We start from the raw sequence: 23,386 nt of genomic DNA on the forward strand, positions 1-23,386 counted from the left end.
TCTTATCATTTAACATAGGATGATCAGAACTAGACAGGGCATTTAAGATGCTTGTGCACTACAGACTTACAAAATGCTGTATTGATATTTTGTATTCTTTCCTTGCTTTCCTAACATAGCTGATTATATAGAACGCAGATGTATAGATTATTGCTTGCATATATGTTTAGGGCTGTTTTTCCCTGTGTAACATTGTTTTGCATTTCTTGCCGTTTTATCACCCAGGCATGCAGTACTGTAAGATTCTTCTGAAGTTCTGGTTGGTTCTAGATTTGACTATCCTGGATATTTGATTTTGTCTCCAAACTCCAACCTCTCATTATTCTCCCTCTTCCCTTTCCCAGATCGTTTATCAATATGTTGAACACTACAGATTTTTGCACAGATCCTTTGGAACGTGTGTTGAAAAGTTTTAGGCAGGCTTTGCCTACCTCTTTTTTAATTTCTTACTGCTAATTGTTGTAGAGAATCAGCTGTGAACCGGGATAAGGCTTTCAGGGTTTTTTTTTTTGTTTTGTTTTGAATAAACAGTACTAATATAGACTCTTTTTGCTGTTGCAGTAATTGTCTCATTTCTGTTTCCTGGGCAGTGTGATTTAGTTTTGAATATGCAGTTTGGTTCTCTGTTTCCCTACAGATAAGATTATGTGTAGGGTAAGGCTTAGAAGTAAGGCTGGCAGTGTAATGTTAAGATTTGTTTTGGTATATTAGAAGAAAGTAGACTTACAGTAAAATGTGTGTCACTTTATTCCATGTTACAAAAAAAAAAAACTTGAAAAAATTATAACTAGCTGTAGTGTTTGTATTCAGAGTTAATGTGGATGCTTTTATTTGTGTGTTGTTGATCAAAACACTGGGGAATAAGAATTCAGACTGAATGCAGAATGTATATTGCTGCATTAGAAAATACAGTTATTATTTTTTATTTCTTTTATTTTACAGAATGATACCTTTGCTGATTTTGATTCCATGACAGATCGCCTTTTAGATGAAATTATACAGTATATACAAATTTATAATCTAACCCTTTCAAAAATCAGGTAATATCTGTTCTATACTATTTCTAGAAATAAACTTAAAACTAGAGCCCTGTGTTGTTCTGAACTGTGATGCTCAGGAGCAGGCCAAAAGAGAGGTGGGAAGGAGAAACTCAGGGATGGGGGGTGAGTAGGGGAAAGGACAAAGGAGAGAGAGGGAATTCCCAGCTGAAAGGAAGCTGAACAGTGTTGTAAGCTCACCTAGTTCTGTTGGTGGTTTTACGGCAGTTAAGCATTACATTTAAGCCTGTGCTTCCTCAGATCCTGTGTGGTAGGGTTCTGCAGAAAAACAGATAATATTTTGAGAAAGTTGAAGGAAACTGTAATAGCACTATGTCAAGATAAAGTTAGCTTTCTTCTGATTTTATAGTCTCTTCACCAAGTATGACATAGCAGACTGTCTACCTTGTCATTCCTACAGGGAAATTCCATCTTATCTGTGATGTTGAAGGGCAGCTGTATGAAAAAAATATTTCATCATTTTGATGTTTTCTGATTGTTTCATCTGCAAAAAAGCATGTTTTATATTTTAATGGAAGGCTCATCCCAGTCTATGCATTCCTGTTTCCTTTTTCAGTTACTTCCAGGGAATACCCATTCCATTTATTTTCTCCAACTAGGATACACTGTTTGGGCAGACTGCCTCACTGACTCAGCTGTGTTGCTGGAGTTAGCTCATCAATAGATGAAAGGAGCAAATTCAAGCCTGACTTCATCCATTTGTTTAGGCATCCTCAAACTGTACATCTGGAAGTTTTTTTTTACTTGCTAGTCACATGCATTTTCTACAAGTTTCTGCATAGTCATGTGTTTGGTAGCCCTTTATTCAGCTAGATAAAACACCTAACATGTTTAAACATAATCTCACTTTTTAAACAAATGTTTCTATTTTGAGATGGGCAAGATTTGACATGGTTCATTTTGTCTAAATTTAAAAAAAAAACCCAAACAAAAAACCCAAGGCATCCTGTGACTGTGTTACGCAGACTGCACGTTAGCACCCTCTGTGCAGGGAGAGGAGAGTTCTGTAACCCATGAGCACACGCTGACATCTTCTCTCTCATGCTGTGGTCTTGAAGGCTGCAATGAGCAGACCCACCCAGTTACCTTCTTGTTGTTCGTACCCAAGAACTGAATTCTCCTTTGCTTTTGGTTTGCTTCTCTCATAAGATTTTCAGTTTGTAAATATTTTTTCAGTTTTATTTATTACTTGTCACTTGAAAGAAAAAATAAATTATCAATTTTTATTTTGGTTTCTTTTTCAAAGTGTACACTTGTGTTTGGCCCTGCCAAAGCAGAAGTCTCCAACTCTCAACTTTACCTTTTCTTATGTGAAACTTAAACTTATTAGCAAATCCTGCAGCTGTTTCCTGATAGCTACATGAGTGAGCTTTCAGAAGGAGATGTGCTTATATGCAATTCCTTGAAGGGATGACCCAGAAAGCCCAGGAAAGTACTATTGAGAAATCCTTTGTTCAGATAGCCGATGCATTCCTACCTCGTTTTGGCTATCCCACTATAAAGAAAGTGGACGTTGTGCCAGTTAGCCATGCTCTCCTGAATGATTCTAGTTTTTCCTCAAAGGAAAAACTTTACTAAAGGAAGTGTTCTCTGTATGAGTGCTGCTCAATAGCTGAGTCAAATTAAAAATCAGTCTCCAGACCTATAATGATTTTGTGTGTCAAAAAAGCCAACAGCATTGTGTGTCAGCAATACCTGTTCAGTTCCTCTTTTACATTCCAAGTCTTGTTACAGGCAAAAGGGAACACACTTCAGAGCTAAGAATTTATTGTTAGTCCAACTAGTGTTTTAATAATCTCATTAAAAATGCCGCAAAAAATTACTATTAGTCTAGTTGTAGTACTACTAAAATTCATAGTCCAGATTAATGTAGAAAAGTCCCATTATTAGTATGGCTAAAGTTGTTACACAGAAAGTTTCTAGTATCTTTTCTCAGGTGGTAGGGTCCCCTTCCAGCAGCTGTCTGGCTCCTAAGACTGGTGGTTTCTGTCTTCCTTAAGCAGTGGAACATCAGCATCCTGGGGCTTCAGTGTAAGGAGAATGATGTTCGCAGTGGGCCTTTCTGCCTCCTTGGCCTTGGGTCTGTCTGGATTTATTTTCAGATTTTTTCAGTCTGTCCACATGCTCTTTCCTTTGTTTCCCATTTACTCTTTTCTTCCCCCCCCCGTTCTCTTTTATCCTTAGTACTGCCTTTCTTTCCTGAGTTGTAAGATTGTGCGTCTGCAGTGACCATTAATAGACTGTTGGGGACCTCACCTGGGTCTGCAGTCTTCCACACCACACTTTAGTGATAACACAGTTCAAGCCACACAGAATAACTACTTGTTATTAATAGAAACTATAGTGAAACTAAAGCAACTGTAAGCCTCACTTGTTACTTCACTGCCAGACAATTGTTGTCACAGCTAAAACCAGCTAAAATCTGCTCAGACCAAGACAAGTCAAGAGAAGTTCTGAGATTCTGTGCTGTCAGGTCAATGGAAAGCCTCGTGCCTTCAAGTAGTGGCAAAACTCTATTTATTGTGTGACATTCTTACACTGAGATAAGAAAAGGTGCTCCCTGTACCATCAGAACCCAGAGCTGTACTACAGTGTCACATTCAGTGAACCAACATTTTTGGTACTGCCAAAGCTAATACCAGTTACTGCACCAGTACACTACCCAATGTGTGCATTCATCTCCTCTGAACAAAATCTTTGTGCTCACTACAAGTGTGTAGCAAGCATGAACTGGAAGCTTGATTCAAACCAACAGCAATTTGTCTTATAAAACAACTGTCTGGTGAAGAATTACAGAATACTCCAGGTTGAGGGGTCCTCTGGAGATCATCTGGACCAGTTACCCACTCAGACTAGTGCCACCTTTAAGGTTAATGCAACTTTGAAGCAAGTCAAATTGCTCTGTCATACCTCTTCAAGTTTTGAGTATCTGTGAGGATGGAAGCCTTCCCAGGTCATCACATAGCTGGGAAATAAACCACATGCTCTTAGAGTGTAGTTTCAGAAACCATTTTCCTCATGTCAGGTCTTACATAAATTTCTGATGACCTGTACTGGACTTTCACCTCAGTTGGGTTATTCAGCTTGTCATCCTCTTCCCTAAGTAACATTGGCTCACAAATAAAGAAAACAATTTTTAATGCTATGCATATATTAAAACATCTCTTCATTGTTTCATCACCTTTTTGATTATGGCTTTTGATGGATTTTTTTTTTTTTCTTCCATGAATTTTTATAGCTGGACAGGATTTTTTGTTAGTTAGCACAGAATAATGCAGTTTTACTGTGTCTAATTTCCCAGTATAATCTGACTTGGTAGACGTGCACCATAAAGCACATCTAAATACTACAGTGTAATTCTATTACTTCAGTGTGTTAGTGTATCTTGCATTCAAGAGATGGTAATATTGCCACCTACTGTTCAGACACGCATTGGTTTTGCAGAGCATCCCGCAGTTGCAGGTATCCGAAACAGTGGGTAGGATGGGTTACGTTTTTGTCTTAAACGTTCAAAACTCTTTTTGAAGGGTTTTCCTTTTCCTCCCTTTTCCTTTTTGATTTGAGCAAATCCTTAAACCTTTCTCTATTAGAAAATAATGTTAAAGGCTTATTATGTGTACACCTAAACATCTGAATTTGAACATATTACTGTATCCTTTGTTATTATTCTTAAGTCTTTACAAATTAAGAACAAGTGTTAATCTTTGAGGTACCTTCACATAGCTAATTGTGAGCACCTTTTTTTCCTCAAATGGATCTTTCATGTTTCTGACATTTTGGTTCAGGTATGCCTGTATTCTTGAGGATGATAAGATTGATTGATGGATCACTGTGTTTTCCAGTGATTAAATTGGCCTTTGTTATGGTACAATGTAAGAGTTTCTCTTCCTTTTATGACATTTAATAAATAGCGGATGAACTGTCAGAGAACTGTCAAGAGAACATCTCTGCTAATGTTCAGATCTTCTTTAGAAAATAATCTCTTTTATTCAAGAGCAATTGTGTGATGCAGATCATCTTCAGGATAAACTCACTCAATTTCTGTGGACATTTTCTTGTTCCTAAAGAAATCTATGGTTTTGTTTTTCTTGTGGGGACTTTATGATGTATTCCGAGAGAATGGTTTTAAATTTTAGTATTCAAGAGAGTCAGCAGCTCAGTATTTTGTTTTGCAAATGCGCGGCTGTTGTGTTGACAGCACAGAGGATACATATCTTTCATTTCTAAATTAGTTAGGCAAACATGGCAAGCTGCGGCAAAGAATTTCTGATATTGCAGCAGTTTTGAAAATTTAGTAGGAAAAGCGAATGAGAATAATATGTGTATATGCTTAAACTATGTATTGGTAATGAACAAATAGCCTATTCTTTCATAGAAACATATAATTATGTCAGAGTTTAGGAGTTCAGGAGTGATCCTGCCATTCTATAATCTAATGTTTGATTTTTTTTTCATTTAGCTTTAAATTGGAATTTTTGGAGTCAGTCGTTCTTGCATGGGAAGCAATTAAACAGTCAAGTGATTTTTTTAGCATTGTATTTTACACAGATATTACTGGTAGCTTTGTTTTACCTATTTTTGTTGATGAATGTAGTGATACAGAGCAAACAGGAAGGATGATTTTATGGGTGTAATGTTGTGGCATATACATGATCCAGCCACGATAGTTCTACTGTATATTTTTGGATGGTTGTCTGTTCTCCCCGTGTCCTGAGATTACATTCGTAAAACAGGGAGACAGTTTTTCCTTCTAATTTTGTGAGTCTTGTTTCTACCATAATGTCTTTAATTCACTGCTTAGGAGGGTGTGGTCCTTATCTCAGCAGGAATCTGTAGGCATAACTGCATAATAACTAGAATTGCTTTATTTTGTTGTGTCCCTTCTAAAGAAATGCTTTATACAGACTTGTGGGTATGACAGTAGGCACCTCAGATTAAGTTATGATTATTCTTAGGTACAAGAAGCTAAAGAGTCCCATCCATCTTTCCCCTAACTAGCTTAACCAGGGAAACAACTAAACGTAATGTTCTCCTGGCAGACAGATATCCTTCAATTGCCTCGCTCAAGCTGATCATCACTTATTTTGGTCCAACTGCTAAGCAGATTTGAGATGTTGCTTCTCTTTTAAAATAATCAGATCCAGTTAATTAATGGTTTTCCCCCTTGTAGGAGTACTTTGGGAATCCTTCTCCACTAGGTTGTTTCAGTAACTCATACTGAAGGCCATCACGTGCAAACATAGTGATTCATTCAGTCATACTCAGCTCATCAAATATTTTCTGAATACTTGGTGCTAAGGGAAATACAACCAGAAATAATCTTGGTTTTGGGTGGGAGATGCTGGTGGAAGGATAGTTGGTTTTCACTAGCTTTTCAAAAATGATGTATAAAATAATGCTGGAGGAGCTCAAAACATGTTTGTAATGAGTTTGTGCAGCTTGGGAGATACGGACAAGCTGTTTTCTGTGTCACCTAAAATACAGGCTGCTGAATGGAAACTTTTCATTAATTTTTTTCTTATGGTCTTTCAGCATTTTATGACACCAGTTTTATTTTTCTCTGTTTAAAAGGAAAAAAAAAAAGATTGCCATCAAATTCTATGTTATGCTGTTTTTTCTTTTTTAAACAGCTTTATTGGACACTCGCTGGGTAATTTAATAATCCGTTCAGTGCTCACGAGACCTCGATTTAAATATTACCTCAACAAACTTCATACCTTCCTGTCTCTGTCAGGACCACATCTTGGTACCCTCTACAACAGCAGTGCTCTTGTTAATACAGGTAAAGTATTCTTTTCAGTTGTATAAGTTTAGGGGAGATTGTCTTTGAAATGCACTTAGTTTCATGTGGGGGGCGCATTTCTGCATTACTTTGATTATGAGAGAGTGCACGTTTCACTGTTATAAGAAGAGAGGAGAGTTAGAAAGTATCAATAGAAGGATGTGCAAGAAATGGTTGACGTAAGCGTTTTGCCATGTCTTTGATTCAGGTTTTCTGTTACATCACAAAGAAACTCCAGTTTTAATGTGTTGAGTCCATTTTATTATAAAATGAATTTTAATATACTTAATCTGCAAAACAAGTAGGTAACGCATTAAAATAATTCTGAATTACTCGTAGTGTCTTTTCTGTCTCAAAAATGTCCTACAGTAAACCTTACAACCTGCAGTGCATTTCTACAGATGTGTTTGTACCTTAGGAATGTCTGTTTTTCTAAAGATTAAATGTAAGTCTAGGAGAACTTGTAGAAACTACTGACTTTTGAAATAAACATTAGAAAATATTTTCAGGTTGCATCACATTTTTAAATGAAAACTTGTTTCTGAGTTTACCACTTACCTTGGAGAGCCCAAACCCAAAATGAGTAACGCTTATTTTCACTAAATATAAACATGTTCATTAAACTCTTTTAAAAAAAACACTCTAAAAATCATGAATTACTTTCTTTAATGCCCGTTTGTTTATTGATGGTTTTATTATTTTGTTTCATACAAAAATGAGGAGGAAAAACTTTTAACTCCCATGTGTTGAGCTTAAGAAAAGTGGACAGGAATTGCTGGCAAACTGGAGTTACTGTTGAGTTTACAGAAGCAAGGGGAACATTAAGAGCTCTTTGGATGTGGTTGAAATGGTACTGTTTATAGCCCTCAATACACTAGCAGAGAGGTTCACTTCAGGATTAAGGTTAAAGCTATCAAAGTATAATCCAGAATATATTCACTGAAAAAATAAGGATTTCTGGAGTATTTAATCTCTTTTATAGTTGAAGACTGTACAAAATGTGCTTTTCATATAGTAATCTTTGTCTACATTTCAACCTCCTTAAGATTTTGGAAATACCAAGATAATAATAAGTAATGGGTATTGAAGACTGAATTACAATATTGTGTGTATCCATTAATGGCCTTCAATAAATTGCTTCAGTAAAAGATAACTATTTCCTTGAGGGTTGAATCAACACATTCTTGAGGCTGTAAGGGCTTGGTTACTTGCTTTTCTTTTGCTTGGCAAGGGAGAGAAGGTTTTCTGAAGAGACAGTTAGCCAGCTGGCTTTGTTCATTGACTAATAAAGACGGTACAGCATCTCAGAAAATAGAATATTGTGATTTTCCTCCCAGAAAATTCTGCTTCCTTTATTCAAGTTATATTTAATGAATTCAGTGGTTCTATAAAGTTATTTTTAGAAATCTGAGAAGTAATGCTTGTTGTTTAGTGCTACATATTTCAAGATCAAAATGTTCTAATATTCTGTAAATTATTGGAACAGAGTTTGTATGTTCCCTTATGGGTAACTTATTAATGTATTTTCACTTTTTGTAAGTATAACTATTTTTTTCTAGAAAGGCATGTACACTAGTGGAAATAATGGTCTTCATGCTTTATTATGTATAGACAGGAAAGACTAATGAATAAAACTGTTAAATGTTTCTGGGCTTGACAATATTGACATGAAAAATAAAACTAACATCTGAGGAGCTCAATATGTGAACTTTACATACTTTTACTTAAGTTTGATTAGTTTTCATATTTCATTGTGGATCTCTACTTATGTTGTACCTAACAATACAGGACTGTGGTTTATGCAGAAGTGGAAGAAGTCTGGATCTTTATTGCAATTGACGTGTCGAGACCATTCAGATCCACGACAAACCTTCTTATACAAACTTAGTAAAAAAGCAGGTAAGCTTTGCTAATACTTACTGTCTTTTAAAGGCCACTGTACATAAATATGAATAGGAAACCTAGAAAAAAAATTCAGACAAGCTCATGTTTCAGTTTATATGAGAGTTACTTTGGGTTTAGTCCCATATTCTTCAAGTAAAATAAACAATAAACCATTTTTGTTGCAGAGATGGACCATTGGTTTGATACTTTCCTTCCTAACTAATGAGCAGAAGTTCTGAGTGCAGCCATTATGCTGGCATAGAAATGTATATGTGCATGTATGTGTATATATATCTCTCTATATCAGCTTCTTCTTGAGCCACTGAAGCTAGTGATTTCATTGTGAGAAGTCAAGTACATAAACATTTAGGATTACCTCCTTCTGTATCTATTTTTCTTACCTATTCTATAAATGTAAAGTTCTGCTTTAAAGTTTTTGCTAACCTGTCTTTTATTTCCTCATTAAGATGGTCAGGGAAAACAAAAACTCATTTTGATAGAGAAAGGAGAAGTTGTACTATAACTAAAAAAACAAATGAAATTATTCATACCATATCATTCATACAATTTTCTTTGGTTTGAGTAACAGTTGGACTTAATGATCTTAAAGGTCTTTTCCAACCAAAATGATTCTATGATTCTATGGATATTCTTAATTCAAGTGGTGACTGAGAGCCAGTTTTGGCAGTGAAGAATGTGCCAGTTGGGGGGTAGTTTCTATTAAACATTACAAAGTTATCGAAGATTCATCTGACAGGTCTTTCTAAATGTGTGTCAGGCAAGCAGTTGTGGGCCAGAGATGCTCATGGTGTTTTGTGAAAAATCTGAGCACGTTTCTCCATCAAAATATTTGTAGAGTGTCAAAGATTTAATTTTGTTGAGAGCAAAGTGGTACAAAGATATGGGCAGAAAAAGACTGACATCTAGCTCTTGAGAATATAAAACTTACACGACTTGGAAGAAGCAGAAAAGAATAAGGAGCAAGAAAAAAAAATCATAGATAAGACAGAATGTTGATCAAAACCTGATTTTAGAAAAACTTGGGATTTTTTTCCCCTTCTGTTCAAAATCTACTGTGACAAAGTGATTTTGCTGCTGATAAGGTGACATTTAAGGCTGAACTGGTATTTAAAGGTGAACTGCAAAGTTAAAAATTATTGGAACAACAGGATAACCATCAACTGAAGTACTCTCAATGTAGCTTTTCAGTCTTCTGAAAATAAATATTTGACCCTAAACAGAAGTTATAAGCTTCTGAGAAGTTACACAGTGGATGCTGGGTAAGGTTGTGGGACGTGTTATAGAGATCATCAGACTAATTAATCAGTTCGCTTTAAAGAATTTGCTATTCCTTAGTTTTGTGTGTATATATCTCAACATGACTAGAGACACTTTATTTATGTATTGTTGTCAGTTCTAGAAATACAACATATTTTCTGTCCTGCCATCTCTTTGTTCATTCAGTGGGCGTACGGTATTGGCTGTGCTTGACTCTCAAACACGAGCTGAGAGGAGTTTGGGATTCCCCTAACTGTACAGTTTCTTTTCAGATTTTTGATCCAGAGAATTTGCATACTGTTCTCTATAGGGATTCTAAACATAGGTGTTTCCAGAAATGACTTTACCCCAGGCTATATGCAAGAGATTGACAACACTGTTGAGAAGTATAGCCCTGATCTTGCAACTTCTCTTGATTTTTGTAACTTTATATGAAAACAGGAGTCTTAAGATGCAGAAATATCTGTTGCTGCTTAATGTGGTGTCTTCTTCAGATGCTGGCTTTGCAGCTGGGAAATTCCCTAAGGCAGCAAAACTTGCTACTATTTGGACTCTGCTGTGGTCCAGTTGGTTTTGAGATTATCCCTAAAAGTGGCTGTGGATCGGCAGGTGATGTTTTGAGTGTCTAGGTCTCAGCCCCGTGGTTTGTGGCTGTAGTTCTCAAATTTGGCCAGAGGACATCTCTGTTAAACACATTGTCTTGTTGCTTACCTCCAAAATGGATGAATTTCCTAATTTCTGTCGAGTATTGTAGGTGAAAGTACAGTTGAGCATTTCCTCTTCCACCCTTAAAAAAGCTCCAGTAAATACTGATGCTTAGCACCATTCAGACACAATAAAACTGTGCTCGTATCCGTTCTCCGTTTTTAGTCCTGGAGCAGGACCAGTTAATACCAGAAATTTTGCTGTCATGAACACATTTCTGATAAGTCTTTCTCAGTGCTGTTTCTGTCACAGAGTCACAGAACAGTAGGGGAGATCATCTAGTCCAACCCCCCTGCTAAAGCAGGATGACCTATAGCAGGTTGCACAGGATTGCGTCCAGGCGAGTTCTGAGTATCTCTGGAGAAGGAGACACCACAACCTCTCTGGGCAGCCTGTTCCAGTGCTCTGTCACCCTCAAAGTAAAGAACTTTTTCCTCATGTTCAGATGGAACTTCTATCACAACAATGCATCTAGGAGGATCTATGACAAACATTTTTACCAGTCTTGCTTTTTCCTCTCCATTTGGGGCCAGGTTGGGCTTCATGGCTGGACATCACCTCAGGCTCTTGGATCACATAGTCAGAAGCAGCACCAGTCAGTTTCTCTGCTGCTGCCAAAATTTCTGAGCTCTTTCTCTTCCCAGAGATCCCTCTTAGAAGAATCTGTTGTGGAAAGAGTTTTAATGCTTTAATGCAGAGAGCTTACAGAGTATTCTATCAGAAGCAGGTTTTATACGTGACTGCAAAAAGAATTGTGAGTCTTCTGAGCATATGCAAAATTCTTACCTCACAATAGGTTCAGACCTTTTAAAGAACCTTTGCAACTGAAAAAATGAAACTGAAAAATTACAAATATATCATGAATAAATCCCTCCCATCTACATCATGCAGCTCTTCCTTAGTACAGTGTAAGTCAGCCTGTCATTACTTGCTGAAGCAATACTTACCCAGAACTTGCTCTTTTCAGTTTCTTTAGGTTCTCTACCTCAGTTTTCCTTTACTGTAAAAATCTTTTAATAAGATTTTTTTAAAGCATCCAGTAAGAAACAAATAGATTTTCCTAAGTTACAGTTGTTACAGTGCTGCTATTTGTGTATTTTATTTCATCCTTTGATAGCAGTGAATGATAATTACCCAGTTCTGCGATAAAAGCTGAAAGTGTGACATAAATGTGGTTCATACTCAAGCAGTAGATGCTTATTATCATTAGTCATGGTCTGATTTGTTTGTTTGTTTTAAAAATAGCTGGGGCTAAGTCAAGTTGGCTATTTTCCAGAAAACTTGGCATAAATTGGTTAATATGCTATGTTGTGCCTGGTAGATATAACTGTGCTGGAACAGTGATTCATTTAAGTGACAAAATTTTCATTAAAAATTGTTGTTGTCATTAAATGATGTTAATATTCTTAAATGAAAAGGAAATGCATTCACCTAACCACAGATATCTGTGATTTAGAATGTGATCATTTGGTTGTTCTTTTAGAAGTGTATCTGGATAAGAGTTTTGTTTGCAGAATTTCCTCAGATCTAGTATTGAAGATACAGTTAGCTCTCATTTAGCAAGTGAACTCTGGGAACATTTCAATTTCATTTTCAAGTAATTTGTCAAGGCAGAATGACAGATAACTTGTTTTAGTAATTCTCTTTATCTGTTTCTGGTGTATAAACAGGAATTGATTCTTAAAATTGTAAATGCCTTTTGAAATGATTGATTCAATAAATTACAGCAAATGACAAGTGGTGATGATTAACTGCTGTTCTATGTCTCTGTTTTTCTGTGGCATTGTATGTGGCTTGTCTGTCAACTAGTTTTGCTTTTATACACTTCATAGAGTGTTATAGTTGTAGAATGTTTTTTAAAAGTCAAGTAGAACTCATTCATTGCCCAGCTATCAAGTTTGTTAAAGCAGAAGGAGTGACTTTAAAAAGGTAACTTCTTCAAGCAACCTTAAAAAGCCCACTTATATGTTATCTTCAAGTTTAAGAATTACAAAACCAGTAATTTTTCAGGCCATGTAATAGGTCACCCTATGAAAAGAAATCTTTATTTCAGAGAATATAAGGTTGTGGGAAGAAGTTGAGACTTTTTTCTGATTGGATTGTTGTTTTTGAAAAAAACCCTGGATGTTTTCTTTCTGGACTTGACCATTCAAAAGTCTAATAAGTTAGAGCTATTTTCTGTCTTACAATTATCGACATTGCTAATTGCTGATAAGAGCAAAAGCTGACCTTATTTGCTTATAAGGAACAAAAGGTAATACGATTATTTATTCAAAATGAAGAGAGTTAAAGTTTATGCTATTTCTTGAATTTTAAATTACTTCAAGCACTGGTCACTTTATGTTGGCAGTTGAGAGGTTTATATTGTCTTCAACCCACTGGAGAATGTAGTTTTCTGACATTGCTTCTTCATAATGATGATGTTTAGAATTACGTTCTTTGACAACAATCTCCTTGAAATCGGCTTGTCATGTCTTCAGCAGCTGCAGTCTGTGTGGTAATTTCTGGGGGCCTTGGAAATGATTGTTGATTTCATACTGTGACAAACACCAGGATGCCAGCTATGAGGACATGTTCAATACCACACAACTGTTGTTGCATAGATGAATGTTGCATGAAAAATTCTGCATTATGTATAGTGTTTCATGTTGTAGTATTAAAGATTCAACAAAAATTAAGAATTTAATTTTTTTGAAATTAACTTGATAAGAAGATTTTTAGACACAAAAATAAAAAATATATGGTCATCTATTTTCTGATTGCTTGGATTTTAGATGTTAGTATAGTCTATCCACGTAGCAGAAATGGGTACTTTTTGTAACTGAGCAGTTGACATTTGCCATAAAACTTACAAAATGATAATTATGCAGACCTGTCCTTAAAGGGATAATGGAGAATGAGTTAAGTATTATTAGAAACTAGTGCGGGAATGAGTTGAGCAGCAGAGCACCATGTAGGGATTCAGTGACAAGTTTTGGAATTTGCACAGCTCCTGATTTCTGTTTCCACTTAATCAATTGGTTATGCTTAAGTATTTTCTACAAGTGATAACTACACCTTCATGTTTACCTTCTAACATCAAGTGTAAAAATCAGCTAGCTTATGAAATGCCAACTGTTTTTTTGGCACATCATCAAAATAATAATAATCAGAAGATTTTTCTTGTAAGAGATTAAGGAAGGATACGCATTTGATCAGTGTATTCAAATACATAATTGTATTACAAATATAGTAATTTTCATCTGCGGAAGCGGAAAGGGAGTAGCTGCAGTGAAACTGAAGGTGCTTTCAGGAGCATCTTGAGCACTGTCCTAAGCACTTCTCCCAGCTCCTCTAATTCACTTTGTTTTGTGCAAGGTAAACAAGAGAAGTTCAGGGGGTTTTTTTCTTCTTTTTTCTTCCCCTCTTCAATTAGAATATTCTGATACTTACCTTATTTACAATTTATACTCAGCTAGTTACATTTTTCATAAAAATTAACATATTCCAGGGAGTCCAGGAGAATAAACTGTAAATTCTTGATTTGTAGCTACTGCCACTCAACAAATCTGCCCTTTCTTGTTCATGGTACTTCACGTGGTCATTTTTGATGGGTTCAGAGACCCTGCCTTATATGTTAAGAAATTGGCAGTGAGAGAACGGTTTCATTTATATGTAGGCCTGGCTTTTGTCTCAGTCAAGACTTTTGTGTGTGAATACCTTGTTTAGAATGCCAATACACTGGTCTGTACAAGTATTCAAAACAAAGAGCCCAGTTCCATCAGTTGGTCTTTGCCTGCAGAAACTTGAGCTAGTCAGTCACCAGAAACAACATTAACTGAAGACCCTGGAGACAGATCCCGATTTGATATAAATTGCGATTGATCATTTGCAATTAAGGACTTGGTGAGTAGACTTACTCCAAACCTTTGGACAGAACACGTTCTCCTATAATGAATAATGATATGTGCCAGAAGCTGAGACTGGCTTCTGTAAAGTAAACCTCAAAATGATGTTTTCTGTCCTAGTTACGAATTTGCTCGCTGGCAGGAGTGCTTGCTGCAACAAACTTTGGCATTGCAAGTTCTTCTACTTCAGCTTTAGTTCTGAACTTTTTTTAAGTCCTGTTTCTCAGCTGTAGAATATGCCCACATTAGCACTCAGGAACGCATTCAGAAGCAAATCTCTTCATGATCCCTGTTTACTTCAGAACACAATGAATCAGCTTTAGCAGCCAATGCACGCTGCATCCACAGGACCAGACTGAGCTAGTCCAAAGTAAACTGTCATGAAAATGGGCATTATAATGGATGAGGGAATCTTAATACCAACGGGTTTGCTCTACAGTTCTGTTCCTCTTACGCCACAGAGTTCACAAATGTGACTGTACAGCCATAATCTCTTCTGGGATATTTTTGTACTTATGTAGGTAGGCTCAGATTCATAGGTCTTAGTACTTCCACAGGTCTTCATTAGCAGAATTCTAATGTGCTTGTTTATTGCCTTATCTCCCCCCTTTAAAATGTGCATTTTCCTAATCTATGAAAGGAGTAAAAGACGTTTGTTTTGGTTTTCATTTATGTCCATGTTAACGACAGATCAGCAGTGAATAAGCATGATTGACAGGTTCTCTTCTTTGCAATGTCTGTTATGTCCAGGATGTCAGCTTAGCTTACTTGGTGCTATTTGGCTTTGTGAAGGGCAAAAAGCATTTCAGCTCTTGACTTGAGGGAGTGCCTGTTCATATCTCACAATGAGGATGAGGCTAGAATTGAAATAGCATCCCTATTGGTAGCATGGCCTGGAGACTAACTTAATCAGCTCTGCTAAGAGGAAGGACTTCCTAGCCCTCGGTAGGTCTCTTCCAACAGTGTTGGAAGAATCTGGTAGGTTCCATAGCATCTGGAGCCAAGTTCTTTAAAGTAAAATCTTGAAGGCAGAGTTTGAGCTGACATGAAGCTCTTAAGTTGATGTAAATCTAGCTCCCTAATCAGTGTTCTTGTGGGGCTGCAGCTGAAAGTCTGAGCTTCCTTGTATCTGTACCATGGCATCTTAATCTCAGACCTCAGTTGACTCAGGATCTCAATGCTTGAATTTTTGGGGCACAATACTAGCTCTATGTGATGTGTTAACTTCACAAAGCAGTGAGGAAGACCAGCTGCAGGGGGTGGCTGGGCTGTATTCCAGGGGGTAATTTTTGAAGTCCCTAGTTCCAGACTGCGTTTTTGGGAAAGCTTCCAAATCCCTATTTCCAAACAAGTATGGAATTGGACAGAATTGAAGAAAATGTTGGGAGTATTGTACCTTGACAAAACTGAGACGTTTCCTTCAAGTCAAAGCAACCAGGTATAAGGGGGTGTTGATTGATGAGAAGCTCAACATGAGCTGGCAATATGCGCTTGCAGCCCAGAAAGCCAGCCGTATCCTGGGCTACATCAAAAGAAGCATGACCAGCAGGTCGAGGGAGGTGATTCTCCCCCTCTACTCCGCTCTCGTGAGACCCCAGCCTGGAGTACTGCATCCAGCTCTGGGGTTCCCAACATTAGAAGGACCTGGAGCTGGTGGAGCGAGTCCAGAGGAGGGCCACAAAGATGAGCAGAGGGCTGAAGCACCTCTCCTATGAGAACAGTCTGAGAGAGTTGGGGTTGTTCAGCCTGGAGAAGAGAAGGCTCCGGGGACACCTTATAGCAGCCTTCTGGTGCCTGAAGGGGGCCTACAGGAAAGCTGGAGAGGGACTTTTTACAAGGGCATGTAGTGCATAGGACAAGGGGCAATGCGTTTAAACTGAAAGAGGGTAGATTTAGATTAGATAGAAGGAAGAAATTTTTTACAATGAGGGTGGTGGGGCACTGGAACAGGTTGCCCAGAGAGGTTGTGGATGTCCCCTCCCTGGAAGTGTTCAAGGCCAGGTTGGTTGGGGCTTTGGGCAGCCTGATTTAGTGGAGAGTGTCCCTGCCTATGGCAGGGGGGTTGGAACTAGATGATCTTTAAGGTCCCTTCCAACCCAAACCATTCTATGATTCTGTGATTCTATGACCCTGAGCTACCTGTAGGGTTGGCTCTGCTTTGACTAAGTAGGTAGGATCAGATGATCTTCAAAGGTCTCTTCCAGCATAAATTACTCTATTCCAGCATTCTGTGATTAGTATATTCCTAAGGAAAATGGCAGCTTACTTAATGACATCAGATTGTCGTACTTTTTTTTTTTTTAAGCTTATCATAAGTGATTTTGATTTGATTACGCTCAAGAACTCTGTGGTATCCACAGTGAATGTTGTCCATTGCAAATAATCGAAGCCTTGTTTTGAATTAGTTAAAGGCCAGTGGTGTGGAGTTTTGTCATCCTTTTTGTCATACAACTCTCAGAGAATGTCAGCAGCCCATTGTAGCAGTGGCTCCATCTCCCATTCCCTGCTTGGGTGTTGGTTATAGCTAGAGGGCAGACTCAACATCTGATTGTGGTGCCTGAACATATATAAAAATTTATTCCTCTGTGACTGCAGTTAGTTACGAGTTACCACGTTTTTGTACCTGCTGTTCCAGACAGATTTTTCCACTTGGCATATTATTTGGAAAAATTGTTCATGAATTTATAGATATCATTAATTCAATAATGACTAATTCACTGGCAGACATGAATGGCACGATGGTTAAATGACAGAAATAGTGCTCTCTGTGTAAGCTTAAATTCACTTCGACTGAGATTGGAGTTCCATTAGGTGATAAGGTTGACCATAAAGATTTTGAAAGCCCATTAAAGGTTTGTTACTACAGGAAAGAACATTCTGTTATATGGGACAAAGCTTGTTGTTTCAGCAGTGATTTTTCACTTGGATTGCTCTTTCCCAAGCTGTTTCAAATCCTGTTGAAAAATTTAGTCAGTACTTTCTAGTTAATGACAAACTCAGTATTTTTTATAGTACTCTGCAAAAATGTGTGATCTATTCAGGAGATAATATGATGTGATGAGTTTCAAATGTATTTTGTTCTGATAGAATTAGGTTTTAATCTTCCAGCATTTTTGCCTAACTACAACAATCTGGAAATGTTGGCCTAATAAGATTTTGGAGTTGGTTTCTTAATTCAGCAGCTGAAAATTTTGCTACACAAATAATGGTTCATTAATTCCTTGGAATAATTTTAAGTTTGGGATTTTTGTAATATGTGTGACAGATCTTGTATTATGTGTGGTGTGGGAAAATAAAGATGTGGGTCACAGGAATTAACAGAGCTGTATTCTTGTTCACAATTTATTCCTGATTTTTTATTTTAATTAAAGGTAGAATATATTTAAAGTCTAGAAAGTAAGTGAAAGAACAACGTGTAAAGGTGACTGGTGGGCCAGTTTTTATTGCTATATAAATGAAAGATTGTGATAAGTTGCTTCTTTGTCCACAAGTACGCTTAATTTAGGCACAGTTTAGGACTGCACATCTACATATTAGAGACCATTTTGTGCCTGTGTCCTGAGTAGTCCCATAGCCTGTCTGGAGAGCAGAAAGGATTCTGTTAACACCATGCAGTTCCTTCTCATTGACAAATGGTTTGAATAACCTCATGTTGTACAAATCCAAGGGGTTCTAGGCTCTGTACATTTACACATACCATGTTGACTCCTCTCTTTCCCATGCATATAGTCATATGTGGTCTATATAGGTCACACAAACTATGTCAGAATAAATGACTTCAAGACATAAGACTTGGACTTTTTTCCTCAAAATAGGCACAAAGAGCCACCCAAAGAAAAGCCGCCCAAGAATATTTAAGCAGTAAACCCCATGTTTATGAAATACCCTATATGCCTTCTTTGCTCCTACTGAAGAATTCCCTCAAACTCTTTTTCGTCACGAAAGATTCCTGATATTTATCAAGCCTAAAATGGAGGGAAGCCCAAAACATTATTTTTATGGACCAGAATATAAAGCATAAAAAGAGTCACTGTGACCAAAAGGGGATACTGAATTTACTAGACTGGGATTTCCTAAGCCTGGTTTTGGGGTGGGGTTTTTTGTTTGTATTATATCACGTGAGAGGATGAAGAGAGTCTATTTAAATGTTGATTGATGTAGACTGATGTTCCTCCAAAGATTCCCCAGGATATCTCTTCCCTCTTCAGGTTGATTACAGGATCTAGGCAGTCCACTTCTTTGTATCTTTTACATGATTGCTAATGGATATTTCTCTAGGGAAGGCACATATCAAAAAGCTTAATATAAGATAGATAGACTCCCAAGGAATTTTCAAAACTATTATAGATTAGCCCGCAGAGAATTCCTGTCCTCGATTTATTCCAAATGCATTCTTTTCATCTCAGTGCAAAGTTTTGGAACTGGCATCTGCATCTTCATGTAAGATTCGCTGCAGTCATTTTTCATCAGATGTCAAATAAAAGACTCCAATGATTTAGCTGATCTTTTGAGATAGTGTTGTTTTTCAAGGGGCACAGGCAAAAAACAAACCGAAAACCAAAACCCACAAACAAATTTCCTGTTTGAAGAGGACAGGAACCAGGATCTAGTTTGGATGCATTTTCTGTGTGGTTTTATAGATTTACAGAAATAACTTTTTTCCATTTTCTGTGAAATGTGGGAAGATCCATTTACTTTTTCACATGCTAAAGTTGTTCAGCATTGTTTCTGTAACTGACTTGGTTGGAGATGTAGTCTTCATCACATGGAGTATACAAAATATTGAAAGTTAGCAAATAACCTCTGAAAAAAAGGAAAGATTTTTCACCTTGGGCTCTATTGACGGCTTTAGGAACAGATATGTATTAATACTTAGTAGATGTTTGGTCTGAACCAAACAGAGAAACTAGAACCCAGAACTTTATCCTGGCAGTATAGCTTCTGAAGCACAGGTAGGAAATAATTTCTTTTTCCTACAAAATCAGATCTCTTTTTTTAATGAAAGAAAAGTTTGATTTGTGGAGATTAACATAGGAAATGTTTGCTGCAGATTCCAAGAAGCACTTTTGAGGAATAACTTTATTTGCAGTATAATTCTCAGCATGAACGAAGTACATTTTGTAAATTAAAAACTAATAGTTACAGGTTCTGACCATTGTTCTCTGGAAATTAAAAGCAGGGCTAATAGCACCAGTGTAAAATTCATTAGCTCTGGTGCAAATAAGAGTTGGATCAAACCTACCAATGATAAGATGTAAGCACCTAGCACCTAGGAGATTCCCAGAGAGCCATTCAGGCTGGCTGCTTTTCAGTTTAGCTTACCTTTACCTATGCCTAAACTGTCTGAGCATTTTCCGGTTTTGCCTAACAGTTGCCTTTGTATTTAACTGTAGACGGCTGTGATATTCAGAAGAGGGTGTTCTAAAGCAAAGGCAACCTGTTTTCCTGAAATGCTCCATTGCATTTGGCCTAAAGCAGATGGGCAACACTGGAAATCTGCTGAAGCTTTTTAGAGAAAACATAACAATTAAATGTCTTAGGGACTGTAACTCTGTCATTACTGGGAGTTCCTACCTTTGCACCGTCTTACTATTAGAGTGATTTTCCAAGGAGTAGGAGGTCTGGGTTTAACTATAAAGGTTTAATTATATTTGGAGGGTTGTGTTGGGTGGACCCCGCACCTGTGCTCGAGCTGGCCAAACCTTATAGTGAGGCAGTACCTGATAGGGGCACCTGCACTAGGAGGTTTATGTCGTGTCCTTGTTGATGCTTAGGCATTAATCTTGATTGACTGAAACATCAGTGAAGACAAGGCATCATCCATCTTTAGGTTTCTTTAAGCAGTGCAGAGGCTTTACTCCCTTCTGTCAGCCAGAAGCCAACCACTTTATTCCTAAAGAGCAAGACGAAGGTTTGAACCATACTCTGTTTAAATGGGAAACATCACAACTGGGTCACACCCGTAGGTATTGAAATATGTACGGAGGAAGGGCTGGTACTCAACATTTTATTATTCTGTGGCTCTGTCATAATTTATTTTTCTGCCTTTTTGTGCAAGACCTTGTAATAAATTGGTGCCAAATTTCAGTTCTAAAATGTTTATTCTGTAGCAATTGTCAAGGAATTCGTTATAATAGATACCTTTTTCTCTTTTCCTGTAGGTCTTCATTACTTCAAAAACATCGTGTTAGTAGGCTCTCTGCAGGATCGTTATGTCCCTTATCACTCTGCTCGCATTGAGATGTGTAAAACAGCTTTAAAGGATAAACAATCAGGTAATAAATTTCCTGCAAAATAAACAGACCACTCAGGTTAAACCTCATGGATCTCAGATTTATCCCATTTAATTTTGGGTGCTTAACTGAGGCACCTCTGTTATGTGTTTAGACACTCTGGGCTTACTCTGTAGTAATGGAGAGAGAAAATACATGTGGGAGATGAATTGCTTTCTGGATCTGTCCTGTTCTATTACATGCAGAAGAAGAAAAGACTGAATAAATTTCTAGCTGACAGACTTTGCTGAAAGTTATGTGGGATGAACACAGCCCCTGGTGTGTTACTCTGTGAACAGGGAGGACAAATAGCTTTGATTTTTGAGGACATCAAGTTGTAGTGTTGAGCGTGTGGGCTGTACTTAGTTGAATCTTAATACTGGCACTGAAAGAAAAGATAGTTTTCCCATTTTCAGTGATGACTGGTTGTTGTATTCACTGTTGAGACATCCTAGACATTTGCATTCTCGCATTATGTATTGACAAATAAATACCTTTTACACAGTGTAATAAATTCGTACTGATGAGCACATTCTCACTATAAATGTACAAATACTCAAATGCATACCTTGAAATTATTTTTCCAAGATTTCTGAGGAAATTAAACTTTCTGTATATTTTATCTTAACAACAGCATAAAACCTCTCTTCTTCTGGAATGTATTCATTTTGAGTTCAAGGTCAAAGAACTGTGTTTGTTTCTGGTGATTCACATAGTACAACTTTCCTTTTCCTCTACAGGACCAATTTATGCTGAAATGATCCAGAACCTGCTTCTGCCAGTTCTTCAAAATAAGGAATGTAATTTGGTTCGTTACAATGTAATTAATGCATTACCCAATACAGCAGATTCTCTCATAGGGAGAGCTGCACACATTGCTGTTCTTGATTCAGAAATATTTTTAGAAAAATTCTTTCTTGTTGCTGCCCTAAAATATTTTCAGTAGAGAAAAGCATTGTAAGACACTTGGTTATTACCTCATTAACAGATGAATCAAATAATGTGTGGTATTAAAGTATAGCTGCAGCTGTATTTTAAGAGATATTTATACTTTTTATATGGAAGATAATTTATATCATCCACACTTAGGGCTTTTTAACATCAACTTTACTTTCTAGGTAATGTGGCTGTGCAATATTTTTTTTATTTTGTTCTTTTTACTTTTCTATTACTTTTTCTTAATTTTGGGTACCTAATTATTTGGAGATTAAAGCACAGTGTGTACTTTTGGTTGGTTTATTATTGGCTCTTCAACTACAGAAGTCAATGTTACTTGGCTACATTTTACAAGAGGCTTTAGATGCCAAAATAAATTGGATTTTAAAATTCTAATAAGGTCTTATACCTTCAGTTGTCGTATTTTAGCACTGTAGGAAGCTTAACTGGAAACACAATGAGCTGCTAAAATACTGGATATTTAAAACCGACTGTATCTGTGGGTCTCGCAAAGACCGTTACGGAGTTGTCTGTTCAGATATCACTACAGCTTAACAGTTTTCTACAAAGTCATTATCATCATTGTTGAATATGTTATGCCTGTGGGAATATATTTTCTACTGATCTCAAAAACATGTTAGTTTACATACTCAATTTTATTACTGGAACTTTAGTTTTCAGAAGCAAATGGCAACTAAGGATTTTTGAATGTTAAATGATAGCTGCCTTCAAATAATTGGGGTTTTGCGAAATGTATTAAAATTGCTCCTTACTCTGTCAGTTCTTCAGATGAACACAGACAGTTTTACATGGGCTTACTTGTATGTACTTAAAATAAGTAAATGTTATAAATTTCTGCAATACTTTTATGAATTTAAGCAATTTTTAAATATTGTTAAAATGTTTTATTGACTACAAAGTATTGTAAATATAAATCAATACATCTTCAAATGGGACAATATTGTAAACTTTACCTGTTTAGTGATACAGATAAAATGTTTTTGATATACAGGAATGTTAAAGGTCTCTTGACTTTCTACTGGTGCTGAATAGCATTAAGTTTGGTTTCCCCTTCCTTCCCTTCTGTCTGTTTCAAACAATAATTCACTAAAGGTGGGGGGAAAGAGTTACATGTGCATTCACTAATTGTAATGAACATTTTTTTGAAAAATAGAAATTTGTTGTATAATGCATGTTTATTTTTAGCATTGTGTTATTGCATCTGGTGTTAATAAAATGAACAAATTACTCTAATGGAAGCAATTAAAGAAACTGAAATGCTCTGCTAATTACCAAAATTCTGGGGAGGCTTTTTTGTATATAATTAATAATTTTGTATTATTTGAAATGAATATAGCAATAATAGTTTATAATGAAGTGAGTTTGCATTTGATTTGTTAATACATTCTTTGTAATATTTTTTTTTCTTTCTGTAGCTTACAAGTTTCAGGTGACCACCTACAGTTCAGCAATGTACACACTTAAAAGAGTATTTTATTAGAGTTGTATTAGGCAAGTCTTTATGACAAAGATATCTTAAATGCATTCCCATGCTAACAGTACCTACTTTTATTAATAATTTTT

General features: G+C 36.7%; 1 protein-coding gene across 5 annotated transcripts in view; it reads left to right on the forward strand.

Moving 5' to 3' along the window:
• FAM135A (family with sequence similarity 135 member A) overlaps positions 1–23,065 on the forward strand; it is a 93,706-nt gene extending 70,641 nt beyond the window's left edge. For 4 of the 5 annotated variants that reach the window (XM_054819037.1, XM_054819038.1, XM_054819039.1 and 1 more), the window contains 5 exons: positions 943–1,040; positions 6,689–6,840; positions 8,629–8,739; positions 20,756–20,869; positions 21,607–23,065. In XM_054819037.1, the coding sequence (XP_054675012.1) occupies positions 943–1,040; positions 6,689–6,840; positions 8,629–8,739; positions 20,756–20,869; positions 21,607–21,812 (681 nt within the window). In that variant the 3' untranslated portion in view covers positions 21,813–23,065. Of the gene's footprint in view, positions 1–942; positions 1,041–6,688; positions 6,841–8,628; positions 8,740–20,755; positions 20,870–21,606 lie in introns of those variants that run through there. The other variant, XR_008576220.1, reaches the window with a different exon arrangement.
• Positions 23,066–23,386: the final 321 nt, after the last annotated feature.

This window comes from Grus americana, chromosome 3 (assembly GCF_028858705.1).
Source record: "Grus americana isolate bGruAme1 chromosome 3, bGruAme1.mat, whole genome shotgun sequence".
In the NCBI taxonomy this organism is placed as follows: Eukaryota; Metazoa; Chordata; class Aves; order Gruiformes; family Gruidae; genus Grus; species Grus americana.